Consider the following 15698-nt stretch of genomic DNA (forward strand, 5'->3'; position numbering starts at 1 on the left):
TATTTTTGTGTGTCCATTATGAAATTAAAACAGGTGGTTTTAATGTTGTGTCCAGATTTTTTTTTCCCCCCTCACTTCCTGTCTTCCTCCAAAGTTTTTGCTGTGTCACCTCTGTCAAACCGTTTTTATTTCATGGGCTGTACCACTTTGATGAACCAGTGAAACTTTCCTTTCTGTCAGAGTAAGGAGGAATAACTACACATTTAATGTCTTGCAGTATCTTAATATGAGAAAAAGTACTTTTCAACAGTGGCTCAGTTTTTCTACATCATAAATGCTGCTGGAACAAAGAAAAGGACCTGGCCCAACTCTTTTAGATTAAATTGTGAGAAAATTTGTAAAATTACAGTTTTAGTCTTCATATATTGACTCATTGTAGGAAACAAATTTTGATTGTGAAAAAACAACTATTCTGTCATTACTAGTGGCTGCGAGTGAGGCCTTTAACAGTAGGAAAAACTCTAAAACAACATGCATGCTGACCTTTGGAAATTTCAAAGCTGTCCAATGGCCTGGATAGGATCCTTTGCTGGGCCAATTCTGTACCCCGGGCCTTATGTTTGACACCTTTGTTCTAGAGCAACATTGAGTATCTTTACACCTTAATTCATGTACTTTTCAGGAACAGCAGGTACCCGCGGATCAGAGAGCAGCCTTGTAGGGTGTTAAATTTTATTTTGTCATGTCATAGAAAAGTGATCTCTCTCTAATATCAGACCTATCCCACCTGCTGTTGAAACTTTTTGCTTGTGATGGGCAGCTAATCAAAACGGAGATAAGCACAAAAAGCAGATAAACTGAGGGGCTGGACAAAGCCAAGTATAAGATAAATAAGGATGATATAAGGTTCAATATTAAAAACCTGTGTTTTTGATAGTATTTATGGTGTTAGGCTTGCAGATTACCACTAATTCTAAGTAGAGTGCAATCAGTTTTAACTGTTTAAATCAAATCAGACAGGAACCCTTTAGAGTTGCCTTTGTATCATTACTAAAATTACAAGCACCAATTACAGAGAAACAATGTAATACTTTTAATGACAAGCCTAAAAATAACCAGTTTGTTAAAAAGGAGACAGAAAATACAAGAGCAGAGTAACAGTTACATTGAATATGCTTTATTTTCCTTTTACAAAAACAGAAAAAAATCACCGTCTAGAAATACAGGTATACAAGAAATAACAATGATGAGAGTATTTGCAGTTGAACGCCTGGTTGTCAACAGCCAGCTGGGTAATAATAATAATAATAATAATAATAACAGAAAACAGAGTTAACTACTAGTGAATGTTAAAGCTTCCAACCAAATTGCATCCTGTGCAGTGCATCAGTTCCCACAGTAATGTGCTAAGCCTTCGCCTGAGGGGGAGAAACGAGCTTAGCATGAGAGTAACGTGGGGAAATGAGGCTGCAGGGGGCTCCGCTTCTCATGTTAGTTTAATCATAATACTGTAATACTGATTCTGACCCACACGCTCTAGCTAGGAGGATATTACAAACGCAGAGGTACACGGTGGATATGATGATACGAAGCACGGCGACAATACAAAAGAAAAGAAAGCAAAATGAAGTGTTGAGTATCTTCTTCTTGATGTACCTGTTACCTCTGTGAGGAAGCTTTGCCCGCTTATGTTCTTATTTAGTGTCTAAGGCACTTTTAAAGAAACATACTGTTTAGTGTTGACGTTTGAGGAGGGAGGGGGCACAGGAGTCTGCCATTGATGGGCACAGGTGGTGGATATGGGAGCCCTGGCGTGTGGTTTTCACACTGTGGACGCTGCTGGAGATAAAGCAGAGCTAAGAAAAAAAAAACCTTGAATTCAGACAACCTGTAATGAATGAAGAATGAGTGCTTGATCAGATCTGTCAGAGGTCTGAAGATTTGGGATTAAACTCGCAAAATATCGTTTGTAGGTGCTGATTTGTGTTTTACTGCTGTTCTGAGGGTTTTTCAGCACACTCTGTTAAATCATTTTGCTGAAGAAAGAAAAATATTTTCTTTAAACTTTTGAGATCTGTTTTTATTTGAAATTACAAGCCAGCGCAGACGAGAAGTATTTAAGGGGAACTCGACCGATGTCTTTAAAATAAATTTACCCAAACTGATGCACTAAAACCACCATTACTCCTCACGGTGCCTACATTACCCACAATGCAACTTAACCATTGCAATACAGAGAGGAGTGTAGACTACAGAGTCACTCTTTTCCAACTCCATCTACACTTTTAAACTGGTCTTCAGCTGAAAGCAGCCTGTAATGCCTGTTTCATTCACATATTTAATATAGGCGACATTAATACTCAGGGTTACCTGTCAAACAAGCTTCCTGTTGCCATCTTTATGGGACTTTTGCCTACGTTTGACCTGTATTAGATTCTCAGATGGCCTCTGGAGGAAGTAACTGTGATCTTCAGAACATGACAGTAATGAGCTCTCTCCTCCTCCACGTATAAAGAAGCCAGCTGAGGTGTTCTGGGCATGTCCTCCTGGAGGAGACCCCAGGGCTGACCTGGGACGCTCTGGAGAGATGAGGTTTTTGGGTTGGCCCAGGCAGACGAACATCTGTCTCAGGCACTTGAGACTTTTTGTCCGTGCTGGCTTAAAAATGTTAATATTTCTTCATCCAGCTGACAGTGAGTGTTTCAGTAACAGCAGTCGAGTGTTGTTAAATCACACCTTTGCTTCTTAAAGATCAGAGAAAAGCTAATGCTTGCTGAATGTTGACGTCTGTAGTCTTGAATTTTTCAGTTTTATTTACAGTATACGTTTTACCAAATCATAGCATAAAGTCAATTTAAAGGTAATACAAAGCAAGGCTGAGCACAAACACTGTAAATGTGGTGATAAGGTGACTAGTTTTAATCTTCACGTCTAATCGGAGCACGTGTTTACAACCATTTAGTGTCGTACTGAGTGCAGCTTTAGTGCTTCCGGTTTGAGCTTCTTTCCTCTTTGTTGGCTTTAAGTTTGAATTCTCTGTGCAGTACTGTGCACGTTCCAGCATCGGTGCATCATTCGCGGCTCAGGCCAATCCACAGGACAGGTCGTTAGCTTCAGATAACCAGTTAAAACCCAGCGAGACATTCTTTTATTACATCTTGAGATGAAGCCACAGAGAAAATATAATACCTCTTTTTTTGTTTGTTTTCACAGTAACATACTTTCACTTCAGAGTCTGTGTTTTTTCTATTGCATGTCTCGAGATGTTAGTTGTTCCCGTAAGTGCTGCAGTGTAAAAGCCAAACAAGAAACATCGTCAGAAAGAGACTCATGCAACAAAAGCAGCCGGCGCTGCCGTCCGGAGGCCACAGTGACCTTGGTTTGTGTGGGGTTTTAGGCTTTAGTCATTCAGAACACTGGATGGAGGGAACGTGTGAGGTGAGAGATGGCTTTTGCATGACGAGTGAGCAGAACACTTAAAACACCAGAGTCAGACACTTTTCCTTGTAGTCCTGCATTTCCAGTATGAGTCGCGGTCACATGACGGACGTGACGTGCGCACACCTCACAACCTTTGCCTACACGTAGAGTTTCGTTTGTATAAAAAGCACTTTGTACCTAAAAAGCAGAGCAGATGATTTCTGATGGGACGGGGCAGGTGTAAGGGTTATGATGCTGAGATGATGCTGACGGACGAGCCAGGACTAGCAGCTTGTCAGAGGAGAACGGAGTAAGGCAGAAGTGTCCGTTTGTCCCGTGGCACTCCGGATCGGAGGCGTTCCTTGAGGAGGGCGGTGGATTTTCCCTGCAGAGGTGACGGATGGGGAAAAAAAGGACTGCCAGGCATGCTCCGCCCAGCTTGAATAGAAACCTCTCATCGCTCTGATCTGAGTGGTTTGAGATGAGTCCATGTGGACTTTGGGGGTGGGGGAGACACAGTTGGGGAAAAGAGTGGGGTGAGGAAAGAGGCGGTCGCTGCTGCGGTTACTCGACGTTGGTGTTTGGCGTCTCGTTAAAGTCGCCGGAGCGGCTGTCTGCGTCGTCGTCTGACATATCGACGGAGGCGCCGTCCAAGTTGAGGTTGCGCCGGCCTGAGCGGCCGGAGGAGAAGCTGCTGACTGGACCGCCGCGCCTGGGCAGAACAAACGGAAGAAAGCTTTAAACCTCCAACATTTCAGAAAACATAGATTGTGGGATGACGAGATACCAATGTGGTGGAAGAAGAGCCGGGAGGTGATGTGATTGGCTTAAACGCAGGATAACTGTTATTTTCAAAGACGTGCGTGGTTCTCAGGAGCTCCAGCGGGCGCTAAGATCAACTGTAAAAGTTAAACTGTGACCGCCGCTGACACAACCACACGCTAGCATAACAAAACATCACATTTAACTGCATTTTCATTCATTATGATGGAGGAGTACAGACTGTAAACACACTGCAATGTCAGCCACTGCTTCAAAACCTTAAGACTGACCAGTCTGGTAATAGTACCAGTGTAATCACTGGCACTGTGTACCTGAACAAAGTGAAAGAGCTGCAGTAATATAAACTAAATGAGATTACATAGTTGTCTGACTACAGCTTAGTCAGACAACTACACTGTTAACCTGAGGATGTGCTGGAATCCTCCTCCAGACTAGAGGAGCCTCCCTGGCTCCTCCAGTCTGTGTGATGAGGTATCCTCGGGCAAGACCCTGAACCTGAGTTTCCCCCGAAGCATCCATCAGTGTGGATGGTTGGAAGAAGGGTGAATTAGACTTGTGGCAGAGAGTGCTAAAATAGAGTAGAAAGGTGATCTATAAGTGCCAATCCATTTACCCAATCGCCTCCCGGCTCCATCACCATATTTCACACATGCAGGAATGAGAGCTGTCAACAAGATGAGGGTGTAGAGGGTGTGGTGGGAAGATTGGGGAAGTGAGTTTAGCAGATTCTTAAAATGAATAATAAGTTAAATGATCAAAACTTTGACAAACAGCCTGACCCAGTAATAACGATCACGATTATTACTGGGTCAAGCTGTTTCCACTCTGTGTTTTTATCTCTGCACTGTTTCGGTATCTAGTTCAGGTTCTGGGTTATTTCTAAAACTGGCTAATCGCCGTCCTCTTTGTACCTGAGGCGGTTCTTCAGCGAGGTGACCTCTCGGGTGAGACCCTCGCTGGCCTCGGTGGCATCGTCCAGCTCCCTCTGCAGCTTCCTGCGAGCGGCATTTGCTCTGGTGGCCTCCTCCTCCGCCTCCTCCAATTGACGCTTCAGCTGCTTCATGCGAGAGTTCGCCTTCTCCATCTGACGCACAGATGGAGGGTGAGAAGTTGTAGAGAACCGGCAGTGTGAATGCAGACGGAGCAAAGCCTAATCATTTCCTGTGTGTCCGTACCTGCTCCTTGTACTGGTCGGCATGACGACGCTCATCCTCCACCTGCATCATCACCTCCTTCAGTTTCTTCTCTGTACGTCGGACGATTTTGTTGGCCGCCGCTCTCTCCCTGGAGGTTTAATAGCGGAAAAGGTAAACATGACCAAATTATCGTATTAGTCTACTCAAAAGGATCTAAAATCTGCTCTTTAACATCTGGATTACTTGGCTTCCTGCTCCAGCTGCTCTTCCAGCTGCAGGATTTTGGCTTCCAGAGCAGTGATGGACGCCTTAAACTTTGACTTGACAGCCCCCTCCAGCTCTGCCAGCTTGGCCTTCAGCTCCTGTGTTCATGGTAACAGAGCAAATATTCAGTTTGTTAGTTTAGAGTTGTGATCAGGAGGTCCTGTTCATGCACCTGAAGGATCATGTTCGCGCGCATCTCCTGATCCCACTGGTGCATCTGTGACGTGCGCTCTGCAGCAGAGTTACAGCAGAGCTGCGGGTCAGAGAGACTGAATCTGGGGGATGACATCGTGCTACTGAACCCCCAAAAATGAAATGCTGTGTCCTGATCTGCTGCCTCTAGTATAGATCAGGGGTGTCAAACATAAGACCCGGGGGCAAGAATCGGCCTGGCAAAGACTCCAATCCAGCCCAACAGACAGCTTTAGAAATGTGAAGGAATGAATCCACATTCAGATGTTTTGACAGGATTTCTAGTAGATAATGGCAGATGGTGGAAGAATAGAGTTTAGGCTGTGGTTTAGGCCTCAGAGGAGACTGGTGGCAGCTCCCGGGCTGGGCTCACATGTACTAAAGAGAGGTGAAATGCTTAAAAACAAAGAAACAAAAACATGAGATGAGGTGTGGGAATGAAAAAGAGAACAGCTTGTAGTACAGGAGGGTGTAAACAGAAGGGAAATGTGAAATGAGAAAGATAAACACTGTAATAAGCTTCAAGTCTATGAGACCTTGTTTTGTCGCTCCAGCTGCTGGCGGGCGTTCTCACTCTTCTGCGCAGTGTTGCGCTCTGCGGCCAATTCGGTATTCAGGGTGTCGACCTGAGAGAGAAAAGCAGGGCAGGCAGGTGAGAGGGATTGTGGGAAAAGGAGAGAGCAGACAAACACGTTGATGGGTGTTTTAATTTTACTGTGTTTAGTGTTTAAAAGAAACATTTGCACGCCACAAGGTTGTCTTATCCTTTCTCATCAATCAAGAGGTTTTTGGTACATCATTCTCTGTGTCACTCGCTTCACCCACCAACCTCCAGGAAACACTTGACAACCAGTTAGGAAATATAAATTTTTCCCTAGCAACCAGTGGCTGAATCACATCCAGATAAAGTTTGTGACACTGCTGATTATTTAGTGTGCCTACCTGCAGGTTGGCCTTTCTGAAGCGGTCATTGAGCAGCTCCATGTTGCCCTGCTCCTCCTCCAGCTCCTCCTCCAGCTGGGCGATGCGAGCCTCCAGCCTCCGCTTCTCCTCCAGCAGTGACGACCTGACGCAGAGTTTCTATTAAATTTCTACTGATTTACAGCGATTGTAAGACTATAAAACAAATCATTTAATCCCTGAGGGGCACATAAAACCTGGCTAATTATTAATATGAAGTTTGTAAAAACTACGTGTTCATACTGACTTTCCAGAAGCACTGCTGGAGATCTCGTCAGCCAGCTCATCCCTCTCCTGTTCAGCATGTCGACGGGCCCTCTCTGAAGCTGCGTGGTCCTGCGCAGACAGACACACAAGATCATTTAGCATTTCAGACGTTACACACAAATAACTCTGATTATCACCACAAAAGGCGAAAGTCAGAACTTCACCTCCTGAAGCTGCAAGATTTCAGCTTCCAGACTCTTGAGTTTCTTCTCATTCTCCTTGGACTGCGCGAAGATCTCATCCCGGGAGGCTCGGGCCTCCTCCAGCTCCCTCTGGTAGTCTTTCATCTGAGCCTGCAGGAGCAGCAACGTGATATGGACCAGCTTAGAGACGGAGATAATTGAAAATCAGGAAAGACACGAACCAAACATTTGCGTACCTGTAGTTTCCGGAGCTGTCTGATTGCCTCGTCCCTGCCTTTGTTGGCAGCTTCGATCTGACCCTCCAGCTCGTTCAGGTCCATCTCCAGCTTCTTCTTGGCTGCCACAGCCACAGATCTCTGCTTCCTCTCGTCCTCCAGCTCTGCCTCCATCTCACGTACCTGCAAGAAAACAACAACTTAATGCAAACACTGTTATTCTGATGATGTAAATGAAGATAAACTGCACATTAAAAATGTGGTGTCAGTCCTTCAGGATCATCGGCCACTTTGTACCTGTTTGACAAGCGCTCTTTTCTTCTCCTCGCCCTGCTCATCTCTGGCCTGCAGGTCTCGGTCAAACTGAGCCTTCATGGCTTGCATGTTGACTTCCAGACGGAGTTTGGCATCTTCTGTGGCCTGCAGCTCATCCTCCAGCTCCTCCAGCTGTGTTCTCATCTCCTCCACCTGCTGCTCCAACGTACGCTTGGACTTCTCTAGCTCATGGACCTGTGAGCAGCCAGAGGAGTGACAAAAATGTGACACGGCTGCACAATAAACTTTCAGGTATTTCTGACATGTGAACATATCTTAATCAGCAGTGTCACTGGAGAGGTCAAAAGGTCACTCACATTCTTCCCCACATCATCCTTGGAGCTCATCAAGTCCTCCATTTCAGCACGAAGTTGTTTGTTAAACCTCTCCAGTTCTTCTTTGGCCTCCAAGGCCTCCTCCAGAGCTCTGGCCATCGACAGAGCCTTGGTCTCCTTCTCTCTGGCCTCGGCCTCAGCGCGATCGCGCTCCTCAGCGTAACGAGCAGAGATGGTCTTCTCCTCAGCCAACATCTAACATAGATAACAGAGCCTTCATTACACTGAACAAACCATAAGAGACCTTCAATATCTCATCTCTGTTTGATCTCCGGTACCTGGTCAAACTTCTTTTGCTTCTTTTCCAGATTGGACACGATCTGTCTCTGGAGGTCCAGTTCCACCATCTGGTCATCCAGCTCCTGCTGCAGTCGGTTTTTAGTCTTCTCCATCTTGTCCAAAGACATTGTCTTCTCCTCCAGACGCTGGTTGGTGAGCTCCATGTCCTTCTGGAGTTTCCTCTTCACCTCCTCCAGACCCTCCATTGCTCCCACATCCTCCTCCAACTTCTTCTTTGTCTCAAACAGCTACAAAGACATTTTAAAAATATTTGTGATGTGACCTTTGGTGCCCCATCAGTGTGTGCTGGAGAGATAATCAGCTGATGTTTGCCTGCAGATGCTGACGATGCTAATAATAGTTTTATTAATTATTAATCCGAACCACATGTTTTGAAGTGACTCAGATTTTCTCTTCATTTATCTGTGAAGCCTCACTGAGTTACAGCTGTCTGCACGCTGTGCTGCACCTTAGCGACAGGTGCTCACAGCAGGTAAACAGCTGGAAACGGTTGCCGGGCCCTTCTCCTGGCACTCGGCTTCAGCGATACCTCGAAGGTGTTTCTGCCTGACTGGTTTGTGTGCGTCAGATGTGCCCTACTGTGAATATGTACCTGAGCCTGCACGGTCTGCAGCTGTTTCTCAAGGCTGCGTCGTGCCTCCTCGTCCTCTTCCTGCTGCTCCAGCAAGTTGTTCTTATCCGCCTCCAGCTGGCGGATTTGGCCGCTCAGGTTCAGCTTCTGACGCGTCTCCTCCTGCCGCAACTCCTACGCGCAAAAACCACGATCAGAAACGATGGTCAAAAGACAAACGAAAAGCAGTTACACCTGTTTTAGTCTTAATACGCTGATACTTTAGCAGAGGCTGTCCTCGTTGGATATGTGTGAGAAATACAGAGGCGAAAGTTAGATTTCACTAGAAAGCTTAATGTTGATTAACCTGAGGTCTGTCTAAAAAGCACAAACACATCACCAACACCCAAAAGTATTAAACTATTATTATACTTTAAAGTTTTTTTTAAATTAGTTTTTATTTATTTCTCAAGTCAGTTCAGGTTTATTTAGCTTCAGTATCTGTTTTACTTTTCAAAACTGTAGTATGGATGTATTTGTCATTTTTTGATAACAGGTAAATAAACAATTTACTTGTCTTAAATGTTTTTGTGGGTTTTTTTCTGCTTAGTTTTAATTAACCATAATAATCTTGCTCCACAGAGGATTTATCAGGTAAAATGATGATTTCTGAACACGTCTCCTGCAGCTCTGAAATCATTCAGGCAGAAACATCGATGCTGATGGTCTTTCGTACCTCAGAGTCTTGCAGTTTGCTGTTCAGGTTTTCAACTTCTTTAGCCAGTTTAACGCCCTTCTTCTCTGCCTCCTCCAGCAAAGTAGACACGTTGTCCAGCTCCGTCTGACAAACACATGGAAACACATTAAACAAAACTTTCCCTTAAAAAAAAGAGAGAAAGAAAATCAGTCCCAACAATGAGTTGGCATTTACCTGGAGTTTGTGGGAGCGCTCGGCCAGCTCTCCCTTGGCTCTCTCCACCTCGGTGGCCCTGGCCAATGACTCCTGCAGCTGAGCCTCCAGCTTCTTCCTCTTGTGCTCCGACTCAGTCTTTGCCTGCTGCAGAGCCTTCACTTCACAGACCAGCTCTTTGTTGTCATTCTCCAGGCACTGCTTGTTCTTCTCCAGGTTGGCTTTGAACTGCAAAGAACAAATAAAAAGAAAGAAAGAAAAGCTTTTAGTGACATGTATGAAGGTAAACTGAAGACATTATAGGTTAGAAAGGTTTGAGCAGCTCACCCTCTTGGCCTGCTCCAGCTGTTCGGACAGTTCCTCGAGCGCTGTGGCGTGCCTCTGCCTCATGTCCTGGATCTGAGCCTCGTGGTTTTTGGTCTCCTCGTCAATGGCCTTCTTCAGCTCTGCCACCTCCTGCTCTCGCTTGCTCCTGGAGATCATCCACGAGGGAAACGGTTAAAAACACAGGACTGCATGTAAAGATGGATGCAGACTGAAGTCTATAGAACAGATAGTGCTACCTGACGTACAACAACTGTGAGGTTCACTTTATCATCATTGATAAATGAGCATTAATGAGCACCTGAGTTCCTGCTGGGCGGCCGTGGTATCCAGCGTGTCCTCCAGCTCAGTCTTCAGAGCTTCCAGCTCCTCACTCAGGTCTCTCTTGAGTTTCTCAGCTTTACTTCGACACATCTTCTCAGACTCCAGATCCTCCTGAAGCTCAGCTATCTGCGCCTGCAGCTCCCGAATCTGCTTCAAAGCGTTGTTCTTTTGCACAGACTCCTCATCACACCTAGTTGGAGACGCACAAACGCATGTCAGTTTTTCCAAGCAGGTCTTAATCAGAGAATTAAATAAAATTCAAACATTTCCTCAAACCTTCATCTGATGATCTGGAATTCTAAATTTCCTTTTTTTCTCTCTATATCACATTCGTATCTTCAATTCAGACATCATTCAGAGGACATTTAACAGACTTCCTCACTCGAACATCCTTCACTGCTCTTTACACTTCACGCAATTTAGATCCTTAGCATTTAATGTTTTCATGCCCGTAAGTGTGCAAGGCCCCTTTTTGGGTTTGAGTTCAGTAAATTTCATCATCACAGGGTGAGTTTGAGGGTCCAGGTGGATGTAATGTTACCTGTTTGTGCAGACACAACACTACAATGAACCGTCAAACAACGACAGTGACGCAGCAGCTCATCGCAGCAAAATTTACTGGTTAATGTAATGTGTGAAGTACTGAAGGAAAGCAATAATTTTTCTTGTCAGTGGTTTGCTGTTTCGCACCAACTGATGAGCTGGAAAGTCCACTGAGAGCAACAAATATTACCAAATATGACTGTGTGCAGAGTTTGATTGAGGAAAAAAACATGAAGTGAATTCAATGAAAGGTAAGTCCCTGCTGTCCTTTCAAGGCTGAGATAGCCACCTGTGCACACATGGTGGCAGTGTGGTGAACTGTTTACAGCTGAAGCTGTGTGTGAGTGTTCCTCATCAGAAGAGGAAAATGTGATGGGACTGCTGATTTGTTTGCAGCTGGATGTGCGTCCAAGTAAACCTCGTGCTGGCTGCAGTGTTACTGCGACATTCCTCACTAATGTAGAAATCTGCTGATTAAACACACTGAACGTCAAAATGATTCAGTTTTATAATTACCCAGTGACACCGCTTTGATTAAAAGCACTAATGACTCCCATATAATTGCAATGCTCCCTTTTCCAAACTATCAAAGATGACAGGATTGTTCTCAGAATAGCTGCTGAACTCAAAATGAAGCACATCAGCTTTAATGAAAGCCTAATTATGTGCGGCTGTGACTAAACCGATGATTTCTATGTGTGAAATTGGTCGGGCAGATGTTTACCATCAAACCCCGTGTCTGCTGAACGGAGGGGAGCACTGAGAAGTCCCATTAAAGTGATCAGAGCTGACCTTCAGAGGAAAACACCTCCACAGCTGTTTACCTCATTAGCAGTTTTATGAAGGATAAATATGGAAAAAAAAATCAAACATAAAAGCAAATGTGGACATTTAACCGCTGTGGAAAATAAATACATAAAGAAAATATTTAGCTGCAGGTTAGATGCAAACAGTACCAGGTGGAGGAGATGCAACATCTAAAGTATGAGAAGCTAATATTCACTCCATATTACTCGTGATCCATCTTAAGAGAAGACAGAAACTCTGGAGTAATATTAACAGAATATATCCATCTGCCTGTGTGATAAACGTCTTGTGTGGTATCATGTGCTTTAAATGCAAATAAAAATTCTAACTTATTGCTGGAAGAGTTGTTAAAACATGATGACAGCCCGTTTTAGCTCTTGACTCCTTGTGCACGCAGCGCATCAATCAACACCAGTTTGCCTGTAATCAGACGTGGCTGCCCCGAGACGAAAGGTCCGAGCCGCCGTCGCTTGAGGAAACGCCGCAGAGTGCCTGAGTGCTGAAGCACGTTCGCCGCTTTAATTTCACAGTTGCACGTGTCTGTTATTGAATGGCTATTTCAGTCTAATGATGGAGTGCTGTTGTCATGGAAACGGGAAGCAGTGCAGTACAGTGCAGTTGCGTGTGAGGATTTATGTTCCTGAAATGAGCAACACTAGCAGTTAAACATTACCACACAAGCGTAGGTTTGCAGAAAGCAGCTATAAAAATACTTCAGCAAAAAGTTGCTTTTTTTTTTTTTTTTTTTTAATGTGGCGAAAAAACAAAATCGCGAGCTTTGTTCTCAATCTGACTCACTGCTGCTGAGCTCAAACCAAGTCTAGAATATTTAACTAGATCTAATTATAAAATAAACATTTATTTCGTGTTAACAGAGTTCAGTTTCTAAACATAAACGCAACATTTTTCTGTGTTAGGGCCCTTCACATAGAAAAGAGCACGAGCAGTGCTGCCACCTGAAACCGATTCTTTTCTATGGCTTGTGTGGTGCATGTTTGCCGGCCAGGGAGCACTGGATGTGATGAATGTTTGCAAACCCAAAAGAAATCGAGAATGACAGGGAATTGGTTTAAATAATACTCCACGAGCAGTCGCGAAAAAAAAGAAGAATGGGTCGTTCGTTCAACCTAGTGGTCAGCTCAGCAAATGAAAGTGCTCTTAGTCAGTGGAATCTGCAGTTCTCTTCTGCAAACATCAAGAAATCATGTTTGTGATTTCGCCTACAAACACATTTACAGTGAGGCAAGCTGTATTGATAATAACTGTGTACACGCCATTCAGTCACTAAACCAACTGCACCTCTCAGGAAATCTTCATATTGGCTTTTTAAAAATATTTTGTAAGAGGCGGTTTTGTGCTGGGACAGTGTTTACGTTTCGCGGAGGTTGTGTGACACACTCATTTTAATGTTTGCCACTGACCTGGCCAGAGCAGCCTGCAGCTCCTCCTCCTTTTTGGCCAGCTGGATCTTCAGCTCCTCTATCTGTGCCTGAAGCTCCGCAATCTGGTCCTGCAGGTCGGTCGTCTCGGCGTCCAGCTTGCGTTTGGCTTTCTCCAGCTCCTGACGTGTTTTCTCTTCTTTCTTTAAACGCTCTAAAGGAAAGCACGACCACATGGAATATCAGCACATTTCAGAAACACAAATACAAACGTGGTCACTGATCATAACAAACTTTTCTGTTTGGAGTTAAACTTTTTTTTTCATCACTGAGTAAGGTCACAAGTTGTGCAGCAGCCATACAAGGAAAAGGCAATTTAGAAGGTGCGAAAACACAAACATGCAATCATATTAGCTGCTAATTAACTCGCTGCGCAGTTGTAAACACTAAATCATTAACAGTCATACTGCACGTCCCAAATGACCTCTGTGCTGTTCTATTTTTATTAAGTTTTGAACTTGCTGGCTTATTTAAACTCCAACACCACCCCCGTCTACCCTTTACACACAGCCCCTGTTTTATGTTTGTCCTGGTAGACATTTTCTATTTTTGGACCCCACACGGAGCCGGTAACAGCCTACTGGTAGCGTCTTACCCTCCAGGTCAACCATCATCATCTCCTGCTTGTTCTTGACCTTGCCGAGATTCTTTGCTTTTTCCTCCTCCTCAGTCAGCTGGGAGGTCATCTCGGCGACCCTGTCCTCCAGCAGCTTCTTCTCCTGTTGGGTTAAAAAAAAAACCCATCAAGACTCAAGACCTGCAACTGCTGTATAAACGCAAAAAGGTCTCAGTACTTTATTGCCAGGGGGTCATACTGAGCCTCCAAACAAATCCCCACAATTAAGTCAATTAAATAATATAACAGTTGCCTCAAGGCCTCTACAATAACACAGAGGAAAAACAACAATCAGGCGACCCCCTGTGAGCAAGAATTTGGCGACAGTGGGAAGGAAAAACTCCATTTTTACATTAGTTTTACCTTAATACTGTTTTGCAGGCTGCTTTCCCATCGTTATTTTTAATCTCACTTATCTTTTACTGGGCCTCAGATTCTGCCCTCTTAGCTAACCCAATGTTTCAAGCAAACTTTCTTCTGATTGTCTGCCCCTCTCAAAAAAACAAAACAAAGAAAGGATTAAGAGGCAGGCAAGTGATGCCTGGAGCTGTGTGCCTGAGATAATGATGAGATGGTAGCGGCTCTCTCTCAGTGACATAATTCAAACCCAAAAGTAGAAACAAATATCTGAAACTGAGTGTTTTTATCTTTCAGCTCATTCTTTGAAACTTTGGCCATGTTTAACATGAGCAGCCACCACTGTGATCATATGTAAAGGTTCCCTGTGGTGGTATTTAGAGGCCTGACACTGGAAACTAAACCTTTGAGTTACAGACTTCTCTCCCTGCACACATTTACAAGTTTGATTGATTGAAACGTAAGTAAACAGCTCTCCACACACATTTATAAACTGCAGAATAACATTCCAATTACCAGAATCTAGTATAATAAACTGTAATCACTGACTGAAAAATTGCAGGACCTTCTACTTTATCTGAGTTGCATCATTACACTTTACTTTACAAAGAACAGACAGATCAATGAGGAGGAACAGTCATGAGCTTCAAAGTCTTATTAACTGGTGGGACTATAACCAACACCATCTATTAACTGTGCCATACAGCTAACCATTTCCTCTATTTAGCTTTGAGATTAGAAAGCAGATGGTAGACAGCAGCACCCTTCATTGCACAGGCTGCTATTGAAGGTAGCAGGCGACGCGTCACCGTCAGGCCGAGGAGGAGCTGCAGCCGACGCTAATCAGTTTTAAGGCCTTCCTCAGTCTGAGTTTGTACTTGTTTCTGTCCAGCAACAGCCCCGTGTTCATTTATTAAGAGGTTTGTAATAACAGACTTCAGTTTCTAAATGTTTCACTCAGATGTTTAAAGAACAGCATACAGTGTAATTTACTGCTGTCTCTGATGTTCACTGAGTTAACATGAAGTTTTATACAACATGTCTTGTTCACTCATTCACACTAGCAGCATTCTATCTAACACTCACACTCTGATGAACGCATCAGGAGCAACTCAGGGTTCAGCATCTTGCCCAAGCATGCATTTGCATGCAGGCTAGAACAGCCAGCGCTACCAGTCTTCTGATTAGTAGACCACATGTTCTACCTCCTGAGGCACAGACATCGCTTATTCAATTATACAACCTTCATGGTATTTGAAAGGAAACCTTCCGTCTTCCTTACAGCCTGTTTGTGTATTTAACTCTGTGACATCACTGCAGAGTAGTAAAACTTTATTTACCAATAAGCCTTTAATGATTCCACCTTAAAGAGCTTCCTCTGCTTTCTGGGTTTTGTTTGAACCTTCATTTTCAGCTAAAATTGCCTCACCTTGAGAAACTTGGAGTTTTGGTCCTCCAGCAGCAAAATGTCCTCCTCCATTTTCTTGATCTTCGACTCAGCGGTCACTTTGTCCAGCTGCAGTTTTTGTCTTGCAGCTTCCTCCTCATCCAGCTGCTC

At 44.2% G+C, this 15698-nt stretch overlaps 1 protein-coding gene across 1 annotated transcript; it reads right to left on the reverse strand.

The window, feature by feature from the left end:
* Positions 1 to 1095: 1095 nt before the first annotated feature.
* LOC134623499 (myosin-10-like) lies at positions 1096 to 15691 on the reverse strand. Its single transcript, XM_063468610.2, has 20 exons — positions 15570 to 15691; positions 13763 to 13886; positions 13150 to 13321; positions 10356 to 10568; positions 10058 to 10202; positions 9752 to 9958; positions 9557 to 9661; positions 8863 to 9015; positions 8249 to 8497; positions 7953 to 8165; positions 7618 to 7830; positions 7342 to 7503; positions 7127 to 7255; positions 6943 to 7031; positions 6678 to 6801; positions 6272 to 6361; positions 5523 to 5641; positions 5319 to 5427; positions 5055 to 5227; positions 1096 to 4072 (listed from the first exon to the last, which is right to left on the reverse strand). Exons 1-20 carry the CDS (start codon positions 15618 to 15620, stop codon positions 3925 to 3927), a joined length of 2988 nt encoding a protein of 995 aa, XP_063324680.2. The 5' UTR covers positions 15621 to 15691; the 3' UTR covers positions 1096 to 3924.
* Positions 15692 to 15698: the final 7 nt, after the last annotated feature.

Source organism: Pelmatolapia mariae, unplaced genomic scaffold, assembly GCF_036321145.2.
Source record: "Pelmatolapia mariae isolate MD_Pm_ZW unplaced genomic scaffold, Pm_UMD_F_2 NODE_ptg000693l+_length_19372_cov_1, whole genome shotgun sequence".
Taxonomy (NCBI): domain Eukaryota; kingdom Metazoa; phylum Chordata; class Actinopteri; order Cichliformes; family Cichlidae; genus Pelmatolapia; species Pelmatolapia mariae.